The 11,664-nt window shown below is 41.5% G+C and overlaps 1 protein-coding gene across 1 annotated transcript; it reads right to left on the bottom strand.

Annotated features, from left to right (window-relative positions):
- Positions 1 to 1,243: 1,243 nt before the first annotated feature.
- Positions 1,244 to 8,961, bottom strand: CGA (glycoprotein hormones, alpha polypeptide). Its single transcript, XM_009574525.1, has 4 exons — positions 8,869 to 8,961; positions 4,275 to 4,381; positions 3,135 to 3,319; positions 1,244 to 1,652 (listed from the first exon to the last, which is right to left on the bottom strand). The coding sequence occupies exons 2-4, from the start codon at positions 4,372 to 4,374 to the stop codon at positions 1,575 to 1,577; spliced, it is 363 nt and encodes a 120-aa protein (XP_009572820.1). The 5' UTR covers positions 4,375 to 4,381; positions 8,869 to 8,961; the 3' UTR covers positions 1,244 to 1,574.
- Between the last annotated feature and the right edge of the window lie 2,703 nt (positions 8,962 to 11,664).

Here is an 11,664-nt window from a genome sequence, read left to right as displayed (position 1 = left end):
TCTCCCAGGAACGGCACGGTGCAGCTGATTCTGCACTAGGATATGGGACTGCACCAGACCAGTGGTTTCCAGGGGGGAGAGACTGAATCAGGGGGTTAAGGCACGGAGATCAGGCTAATAAGGTTTACTGGACATACGCTGAATAATGCTTCTCTAAGAATCTCATTTCCCCTATCTATGAGAAGTCTTTTCTTCTCCACAAAGCCCCACGATTGTATCCTTAGAAAACAGCACCGAATTTGCACTCAAATAGACAGAAGGGTGGATGAATAGTGGATTTAAACCATGGATTTAAACCCATGCCGGTCTTGGGCTGCTCAAATGCCCCATCACAGCTCAGCCCTGGAGGCCTGTCTAAACTACTGAGTCATTTGGCACTGGTGCAGACATCAGCCATGGCCATGCCCCAGGACAGACCAGCCACCCTCACAGCCTGACCCCAGGCAACCTTCCCTATCCCCATCAGAAGCTCTTTCTGCTACCTTCACAGCATCTGCTGCAGGGAAATCCCCCACAAATATATCTGAGGCTTTTTGAGACAGCACATTTAAACCCTTGCAGCCAGCGGCCATAGCAAGGCTGATGTTCTCACTCCAGACATTAGGGTGAAGAGCAGGGGAATTCCTTCACTTCAGTTCCCATGAGGGGGCTCCAGACCTGCAAGCAGTTCCTCCAGAGACCCCAATCCAACCCACTACAACTGAACAAGTGCTATCTCTAAAAGCCCAGTTTACGATATTAAGGTCATGTGTTCTGAATACATACTCTGTGGTACACTTCTCACCTAACATATTCCCTACCTTTTCCATTTGTATATCTGGGTCCAGCACATTGCATTTGGGAATTACTAAAGCTCTATACCATGCTGCTCAGGCATACCTTAAACAGCTAATACTGTTGTAGCACTCCTCTATTCTACCATTGCTACACCAAACTGTACAATTCTTTATAATGTCTGATTCTGCATCCATTTATCTATCTGTATGACAGGAGATTAAGTTCAAAGAAAAATAAAAGATGTCACAGAAGGATAGAGCACTGTGCATAGATGATACACTGTTAAACTCTCTGCCCACAAGGTAAAGAAAAAATGGAAGAGAAACAGGAAAAACAAAATGTTGAGTCTTCAAAAAAATCTAATCACTAAATGAATAAGGGGAAATTATTGCTTCTTTTTCTGTCTACTTCCCATCCCTCCCTTCCTCCTTCCCTCCCTCTCCCACAAAAAAAAGAAACCTAGAAATTAACTGCAGCGGAATCTTTTTTTTGTTTTAAGCTATTAAATCATCATTTTTCCTCAAGAAACATTGATGATTTAACTGACAGTTTATTTTAAAAATAGATCAAGCCTTCGGTTGTCATGCAAGTGCTGTATTTTATCCCTAATGGAAATAATTAAACTTACTTAAATGCATGAAGAAGCAAAGAGGAAATAAAACAGCCATCCATCTTATTCAAAGGTCTACTCAGTGTCTTGGCCAGAAAACATAAGATTTTACACAGTGGAGCTATAAAAGCTGAAAAACAAATATTCCATTCACCGTTGTCCTTGATCATTAACAAAGGGACAGGCTTCAGGATTTATGATAGTAGCAGGTACTGCAGTGACAATCTGTATGGTTCTCTATCTTCACATTGTCCTTAAGGGTAATCTTAAAAAAAGAAAACACACACATAACAAATAATTAGGATTAGCTAGACAGTAAAAACAGCATTGTCAAGTAAAAGATGTCTGAAGCCTTTTTCTTAACCACAAGGTACACAGGCTTTTTGGGGTACATGTACTAGAACAGCCTCTGAACGCCAACCTGTGAAGTGGCATCATCAGTGGCTTTCAGAACCATAAAGAGAAAAGTTTTAAACAGTGACATAGTTTGATGTCCTTAATTTGCCACTTCTTAAAGTGTCTAATTTTCAAAAAGTGTCAAGTAACCAATCTATGAAAAATCAGGAAGTGTCCTTAGAATTTTTCACACGGGGATTATAAAAACAGAGACCACAAACATGATGAGTCATTTTTATTTTTCATCTCAACCAAATTCTAGTTGCTGCTCCAGGGCAAGTATAATGTCAGTGGTCTAGAAAAAGATCTATGCTCTACTCAGATGAAGAGCCAGGATTCAGCCATGTTCAGCTGTAGGTGTCTATAGGTAAGTCAGGTATCTGGGCTCTCATCACAGCCAGTGGAGACCCAGCGCTCTGTTCAGCTGTGCACACAGAGCCGTCAACTGCCATTTGAGATGTCAGAGGGAATCCCACCAAGCCTCCAGCTGCCACTCCAGAAGGTCTTTTATGGGTCCTGTGACTGCCAGCCATACATAGATGTCTTGGGTACCCCAGGGTATTTCAAATGGCACCAAATCTGTGAGTCGGTAACTGAACTGAGCCTCTAGTCAACACACTTAATGAGCCTGATTCAGATCACCACAGGACAGATGCCTTAGCTTGCTTCAACTAGCTCACCGTTTATTCAATAAAATTTAAGGGTTCTTCACCTGGAGCTGAATCACTCCCAAAATAATCAGCTTTAGCAGAATCTCTCTTTAAGAGAACCTTTCAGATGACAGCGTTAAATGCGCAAAGTAGTTGCACATGTTTACAGTTCCCTCTTGGTTATACTATTAAAAGTAAACACAACCTCAATTAATCTAACAAGCACAGATGGTTTTGGTCCCTCATTCCCATATATGTAATTGATAGTATTGACCAGCCACCTTCCCAGAGAACTCCTGCCTATGCAGGAAAGACGCAAGGAAAATAACTAATTAAAATCAAATACACACTGCATAGCATTTAAGGGGAGGGTGCACACCCAGGAGAGTTAAAAACAAGGGGACAGCAAGTCCACCACCAGAACTTCAGGTGTCATGAGTCAAAGTAGTTTCACCTGAAGTTAGTGACACTGCAACAATTTCCACATCCCAACTGAGTATCAGACTCGGTACCGGCTGACATTTTAATTTCCTCTTTAGAAAAAAGAAAGAACCCAAAAGCAAACGATACAAATGCCAAGGATGTTTCTCTCAAGTAGTTCTCCAATGTCCTCCAGCAAAAACATATTCTTTTCTATTCACTGGTTCAGCTAAACATTGCATCCTGTAACAAGCTTAAACGGGACTCATTCACAGCCTCACCTTTGTAAAAGCCTTTGCTACGCAGCATGTTGCTTCTGATGTAATGTTCTTTGGAACGAGCATGGTCTTCTTGGACCTCATCGGAGTGGGATAGGCCCGGGAGAAACAGCACCCAGTGCACTGGTAAATGGGTGCTCCTGGCTTGGAAAAGAATCTGTTCTCCCCTAGCTTGCACTCTGGACAACCTGCCATAAAAATATAAGGAAGAGACTTTTACTTGGTCTCCAGCTGTTTCATTTTCATAAAGAAAGGGAAAGTGCGGGCTGTAAGAGAAAGCACCGGCTGCATTTTGCTGCTTGACGTATGCAGAAAAGCACAGACAGCAAAGCTCTCCTCTTTAGGGTCCTTCAACTCTGCAACACACGCCGTCTGTAAAACTAGAGTGTGGCTTTCTAGGTAAGGCACAAGCATCATCGTATCTTTTCTGGTTTTCTAACTTGATTTTGTTGACAGTTGTGGAGGGTTTTTTTGTATGTCTACTACACTAGTTGTCCCTAGGAAACTTCCTACTAGCTACAGATAGTTAAATAGCACCAGCAGGACTTGTACTGCTTCTCAAACATTGCCTGTTTTCAGGCAAGACTGTTATCAAGAGTTTTAAAAATGCCCAGTGATCCTGAGATCTCTGTAACTCGCATTTTTCTATATTCAGTTCAAGGCTGAATTAAAAAAACCCACAACTTCCAAAACACCCCTAAAATCTTCCTAGTATGCCTCTTTCGTAGAATGCTACACGACCAACATCCCATATTCTGGAATCTACAGAGGAAAAATATTCTGCATATTATGAGGAGAAGCTATGGTTCTGCTGTTCCTGATGTTACGTTGCCACTTAGATCTCAGGAGTACAAGAAAAACCAAAACGTTTCTATGTGATAATGTTTCAAGGATTAAAATCACCCCCGTCCACATGAGGACACGGTCATCCGGGAGACTCTTGACCTGGAGAAATCAAGCTTAGAGAAGAAATAGGAAGTATACTCATAGCAAAATTATCTTGATTTATTATACCTTCATATCTCAGTGTCAATAAATGCAACTGAATTATAGGATTTATGACCACATTTATAAAACATGTGAAAGTTTAATTAATACTCTTGCCGAACAATTGCCCTATTTCTAATACTGAAAGCAGCTTACCCTGCATGAGAAACTCTCCGTCTGGGAAAGCATGAAGAAGATGCAGAAATACAGACAAAATGGTCAAAGTGACAGCTGCATACTTCCCGTAGCAATCCATGATCTTTCTGAAAATATAAATAAACACATTTTTAAGGGACTGTTTCGCATTGGGTACAGTACCAGCATCTAGGCTACTCACTGATACAGCATTCAGTGCAAGTAACAGAGACAATTTAGAACCGGGATTGGAAACTGAAAATGCAGCATACTGATGTGCATTTTATAGGCTCAGAAAATTGACTTCATCACCATAACAAAATTGTGCCTTTCTTTCTGGCCATAACAGTTTTTTCTGAATATTAACATAAACCACAGCACATAAACTTCAAATGTCATAACTGCCTAATATTTATGGTAGACTGGATAAAGCCAGCAAATGCTTATGGAGAGGATGAAAGAATCTGCAGAATCTGGGCCATGAAAAGACTAATTTCAGGGGAAATAATTTCACATCAGAACATAGTTTCCTGAACCAGGAGTCAGATTATTTGTCCACACACTGACCTCTGTAGTGCCACAGTCCCCATAAACAGATTTTCACAGTCCTGTCCCTTGACGGGAGAAAGCTCCTCCGACCATGGTAATTAGAGAGGCACTATATGCTGTGCTCCAGAGCGCCCGAAGAGAGAGAGCGAGCTCAGGAGGGCTTGAAACAGCCCCGGAGCCACCTGCATCGCACCGAGGCCTCATCAGGGCAGCTCAGGGTCAGGGTGGTCCCAGGGAGTTCAGCATTGCTGCAAACTTCTGGACCGAGATTTCTTTTAGGCTTCATTTTACTGACACAGCAAATTGACTTTTGGGTTCTGGTATAAACACAGCGGCCCCGGTTGTTCCTGACTGGCTTCAGACAAGCACCCCAGGCAGCGCCCCAAGCCCGCAGCTCCTAATCACCAAACCCTTTACCTGCCTTCTCAGAAATGTTATCTGATCATGCAGATCTCTCCACCTCTGCAGTCCCCCCCCAGGCCATGGCTGGAGCTAACCAAGAGCTTGTTTGGGCTGTGTCTGAACTGCAGCGCTGACGGCATCTCCAGACTCTTGCAACTGGATCTTTTGAACAGTTTCTTCTATGCCTGCATAGACCGCCTGATCCCTTGACTTTAAAAGACTGAAACTGTCACACAAGAGCATGATGTGCTCATGACTGATGTGCGGGATAAGGCCCCAACTGACAACACTGATATATACATTTTAGATTCTGAAAGCTACTGCGTTTAGCAAGCAAAAAAAAAAAAAAAAAAGCATTCAATCCTTAATCATTTAAGAGCTTCTCTTCTTCCAAATACACCAGTCAATGCTGTTACTCCATGATGAATACTCTCCAGGGACAGATCAAATTGTGGCACCAAATGCTTCTAAAAATGAGGTGGCAATGAGAAGGACAATAATGCCAGCAACAAAGAAATTGATCTTGAGATTTGGTGTAGAGGTTATTTAAGCATGCTATACTGATCAGAGAAGGCACTGACAACCCTAACCAGGAAAGATGGTAGCAAATCGAGAGGGGAAGTATAATTAAACAAAGATAGTGTCCGCATAATGGAAACATATTTCTTTTCAGATTTTGCACCTACCCAGCAGAATCCCTGCAACGACCGCCACAATGATGCAAATGTTCAAATAATGCCTGCTCACATCTGCAGGGACAGGCAAACTTGAGGTGGTCCAAGGACTGAAGGTACTTTCCTGGTATGATTATCTGAGAGTGAACCTGGAGCAATGAATGAATGTGTGCAAAGAGAGTATTGATTAGCAGAGGGACACTCCATCACTGCACAGATTCCAAGAGATATATGGGGACGGGAGGCTGCTACGCACAGGTCAGCAGGTCTTGGTTCATTGATCAAACAGACATACAACGCAGTCATCAAAGGCAGCAGTTCAGATTGCAGTAGAGCACAGGCCCTACAAGGTAGTTTTGAAACGAAGACAATGATGGAAACAAAATCAAAGAGAGCTCCATTCTTGTAGCAATCAGAAAAAGATCATGCCCAGGCAGATGAGGCTGAGACCAAAGGCAGGATGATGAGAATACGGCCCCTGCCTGACTGGGGTTAGCAAAGTGGAAAGAAACAAAGTTTATAAGCAAGACCAATGCACGATGCTCTCCGGTGCAATCAATGAAGGCACAGAAGTGGAAACAAGCCTCTTTCTAATTAAGACAGCAAAAACTAGAGGTAAGAGACTGATCTGAAACCCAGTTAAACCGAATGGCCAAGAGGCCAATGGGTTTGCAATTAACGGGTGGCAAGAGTTGGGTGCTGAGTACAAGTAACTTCACCTCCTCCCTCCCACCTGCCCAGCGAGTCAGTCCATGCTGGCAGAAAACAGAAGATAAAGGAGTTAAAAGCAGCCAATAATGAACAGGAAGAAAAACCATTGGCAGGAATTCTGGAAGCACTGGAAAGAAGCATTTGGAAGAGGTATCAAAAAGCCAGTTCAATGTATGTATGTATCTATGCATGCAGGCTGAATGCAACCTGTAGTTACTCATCTCTGCTTGGACTTTTACCAAAAACCCATCCGACTACAAGAAATAGTATTCTGATGTTAGTCAACAGATGGCAGAGGAAACGGGGGATGCCATTAACATGGTAGTCCCACGGAAGTGTTGAACATGGCTCTCAGGTTTCTGAGAAGCAGCTGCCAGCTCTCTGCGCCCTGTTCCCCTCAACAAGAGTAACCTGTGTCCACAGAAGAAAGGTGGTCCTTCACACCGTTTAGATCCACAGCCTCCTATGGTTCTGCCAAACGTTTTGGGAACTGAACTGAGCTCAGACACATTTATGGAGTTGCGCCGAATAAATTAGCTGGATCCCTCCCTCCAGCAAATAGGGCTTTTTTTAAGGTTATTTAGTGTATATGCTCTTTCCAGCCCCATAGAGCAGGTGTGACTGCTGGCAGACTTGCCTGCGCTGGGACACAATCCCACAGTTTATTGTCAAGCCCTGCTCCATCCAAGGGGACATTCCCCGGAGTGCGAGGAGCTGGCTGGAGGGGCTCATGCACCAGCAGAAGAAGACAGTCAGTCTTTTCCAAACAACCTGCTTCCGTATCATCCTGAGCGTTTTGATAGCCTGGATGCTCCAATCGCTCCAATAAGATGCCAGCCACAGGAATAACACCACAACCCTTGACTGATTATTCTGTGATTTCATGCTCTTTGCTGAAGGCACAGTGGCATTCTCCATCCTAATTTTTCTAAGAACACATAATGCTATGATTTGGTACATCATAAGGGTTTGAGGCAATCCCAGAGGGAAGTTGTTTAAATTACATTAACCAAAAGGGGAATTGAAATTGCAGTTTTGCACTTCCTCTATTGAGTCAGACTGTCAGGCTCATACCAAAAACACCAAAGATACCTGTCAATAAAACCCAGATGTGATCTTCTCTACTATTCCAATGTGACAGATATTTTCCTGATGGTCTTATCTGGTCTTCTGACTGTGCCCATACTGCGAACCCAGTTAGTGTCTACACGACTCATTTCATCTCACCATCAAATCAAAGGGAGCTTTTACTTTGCTCTATTAAATATTGTCTTTCTTAAGCTATTGGAACATTATATAATGCATAAATTTCAGCAGCTCTTTGGAAAGATGGTAATTTAAGTCTTCCCCAGCAGTTAAACTCTCACCTCATTATTTACAATATCTTGTCTTTTTCTGTAAATAAGTTATCATATTATCAGTTACCATCATAAAGACAGGCTATCATCTGTATTTGCAAACAGGTCTTCTGTTCAGGTACGAGTGGGACTCTGTGGATGCCTTTACACTCATGTCAAGCTCCACTGGATCAGAATTCCTCGTCTAACTCTGTGGTCCATGTCCTGACACAGACATGCCAGCAAGCTCTGTTCAACGAGTATCCTTTGTACTGATTGTACGAAATAATCTAATGTTTTCAGCATAAATTTGGGGCGTCCCTCTATACTTTTCCATAAGGTGACAGTGGTGCTGTCATACCCAACAGCAGTTAAACACTTCGCACATTGTGTTCATTTCTTTCTGGGATGCTTGGCCATGAGGAACGGCTGTGACACAGCAACAATGAACTACAAGTGCCAGCGCTTCACGTGCAGCCCAGTGTCACGTACACAAGTAACCTGTTAGCAAATCACTGAAGACTGAGAAATCTTCACTAACATTTTTTTTTTCCCTTCCCTTAACATATTTAATCATGTCTGGCAATTTAAAGATTCTAAAAGATGTGTTAGTACCACAGGTTGTGTCACATTTGACATTTGACAGCAACACTGTTGACCAGGACAAAACCACAAAGTTACTGATGAAGAATTACCAGACCCAATCAGAAATCACAAAATACCAACATTTAGCTGCACTACAATTCTAGAACCTCCTTTTCTCTTACTTACAAAGCTAGTTTAACCCCAAGCACTGATGTTTTAGTCCCAAAGCAACCTTTAAGTTAATTTTCAAAGTAAAAACTTTGACAGAATGGAAGGAGAAGAAAACTTGGAAAGAGAATGTCAAAAAATATGTAATTGTTCCTCTTTCACAGTAACAAAAATTTAAAAATATATTACCTCACTTGTTCAACAAGAATAAATCGGACAGCTGAGAAACTGCAGGATGGTGTTTGAAGGTGAGCTGTCCTTGATGCTTGGATGTACGTTCCCAAAACTGATGTATGAAAAAGCTGCATCTTTCTTTTATACCAGTAAAGCTAGATCATATTGCTCGCCCACATCTAAGCCATAGGATCAACTGTACATTTTATCTAATGACTGAACATTACTTTATGTAATTACCAGCCCACCATGCTGATCTTATCTTCGACTTGACTTTCACAAAGATTATTTTTTTTCTTATATAATGGAAGAAAGGTCAGCTTGCGAGCACAAACTCAGTGCTGTATAAGTTTCCTGGGGAACTCAAATATCGAGCATCCAGTCATTTGCTGCAGTTTTCAGTGAACAGAATCTCATTTTAAAAATGGAAGAGTTATTAAGGTTTCCTAATGCTTCTTACTAAACTGGAGAATAATTTTAAAAAAAAAAAAACAACATAAAACACTTCCATAGCAATGGCATTGTTTTAGCAAAGAATAACAAAATAAAGAGCAGCAGACATCTATACATTTAAAAGAATAATCTCCATTTGAATTTAATACCCAGAGAATGAATGCATGGATAAATATAGAAGGATTACCTTTATAAAGATAAGATTTCTGGCAAGATCTCATCTTGGTTTTAGATTAAAGCTAATGCAATGGAGGCACTTCTGGAAACTGCACCAGGGTGCAGATTTTTAAGGCTTAGGGACTTGCAAGTCCTCAATTTCAAATGACAGACTCTCTGTTGATGCTGGCTAAATAAGACAGGTCCCACTTGCCTTCTGGCACCGAGGCGAAGCGGCACAGCGGGGCTTGCATCCACTCAACCCTTCCCTTCCCCTTCCCAAAGGGGAGGCGCACATCCAAACACCTACTGGGAACAGCCCCTGGCAATGCAGGCAGTCCTGGGTCGGTGCTCAAGGCCATTCCTGCAACTCTGTTGTGTTTTCAGGTCCTGGAGACTTGAGGCAGATTCACTTCACATGTCAGAAGTTCACTTCAGAAGTTAACTGCCGAAACCTGAATTACTCGCTCTAGACTGCCTTTATAGTCAATGCAGAGAAATAGCCCTAAACACCTAATTCGATACAAGATTAAGTCACTTCTCCAGTGTGTCTATTTTTCACCATTGAGAGCCCAGGGTAACTAGCTTGGACTGCTCACTGTCCTACCCTTAGAGCTTTACAAATATTTTATAGCTTTAAGAAACTCCTAAGCATCCAAAGGCTTAAAATTACTTTTTACGCACCTACTTTTTGTCACTCGCTGCTGGAGATGCGATATTGAAAGAGACCCCTATAGCTTCTTGTGTTCCTATGAAAATGAGACTTCAATTCACGATTCAATCGGTCTCTTCCACAATGTTTATTGTATAGTTGCATTTGGTGAATTGCACCTGTCCAGATTTCTGCCATTCGGTTTTCTTGCCCCTTGCCTCGGCTCTCTTTCTAATAACAGCAGCACCCCCGGACTCTGTTAGCTATTTCAGTCACATTTATCGCAACCTTATCACCTCTGCCTTCACTAACATCCTCATCTGCTTCAAGGTGTCGGACACCTTTTTCTCTTCTATTTGTTCAACTGATCACTATAACAAAGTTAAACCCAAAACAATTGTCCCCAGCCTACACTTGGCTCGAAATTGGCTTCTCTTTCAAAACTGAAGATGGATTTCTGCACCTGGAAGCTTGTCTGGTTTTTATCCAACAATATGATCTGGTCTAATAAAAGATAAATAAAAAAAAAGTCTCTCTCCTTACGATCTCGCTTCATTTAATAACAAAAGCGTAAGGTTGAAATTTGAAAGCTATTGGTAAACATAGTTTACTGAGAAATATTCCCCTGGAAGACAGAAGCTTAATATTTCTTGTCATTCAAAGCAAAATGGATGAAAATTGCTGAAGTTTATAGAGTGCCTCTGACTTGGCTCAGTCCTGCCCATTTCATACTCACCCCAGCTTGCAGTCCTATAGGAAACCCAGGATGACTTGTGATGCTTCACAAAAACCAGAAAACCATCTTCATCATCAGAAAAACAAGTAATGATTGTACTGTATATTCATATGTGGTACTTATTTACCTATGTATTGTAGCATGTCATCAACTAGTAAAAAGCAAATGCTATACAAATTAGTTCTTTCATTAGAAGGACTCAAGCACAGTGACAGTGTTACCCCCACAGCCTAGAAGAAAAATGAAAGTGTCCACAACCTGCTACTCTTTTCCTATCAGGATGTATTAGGAATAAATCTTCTGGAGTCAATGGAATTACACTGGTATAAAAGATAGTTTAAAAAAAGCTCCTATTTTTATTAAGAGGATTTCTTACTTTAGCCGCTCCAAATCTCCAACTAAAAATACTTGGTCAAATCTGTCTTAATGTGTGACTGAATGAGAAATGAGAGAATGTGGCTCACTGTTTTAGAGGGGGGAAAAAAACCTCTAGTTTATTAAACAGGGTATTCTTAAATCACTTAGCAATACTCTCACATTTTTTTGCTACACTGTGATGTTATGATTTTATGGTCTATATAAGTATATGGATGAAAAGATAAGTAAATATATATGCCAAACTGGACCACTGAATACGCTTTGCCAAGATCAGTATTTTGTCTTCTATTTGTAGGAGCAGAAAAAGTCATTCTGAGGTGGAAAAAAGTAACAAACTGCTAAAATTTTCAAGTTTCCTTGAGGCCACTGTGTTCCTAAATTGGACTGGGCTCTATTAAGAAGCATAAGTTAAACTAAATATAGCATTTGTTAAGAC

Source organism: Fulmarus glacialis, unplaced genomic scaffold (assembly GCF_000690835.1).
Source record: "Fulmarus glacialis isolate BGI_N327 unplaced genomic scaffold, ASM69083v1 scaffold42543, whole genome shotgun sequence".
Lineage (NCBI taxonomy): Eukaryota > Metazoa > Chordata > Aves > Procellariiformes > Procellariidae > Fulmarus > Fulmarus glacialis.
Note: the sequence above shows the minus strand (reverse complement) of the source record. Positions and strands in the feature narration are given on the sequence as shown.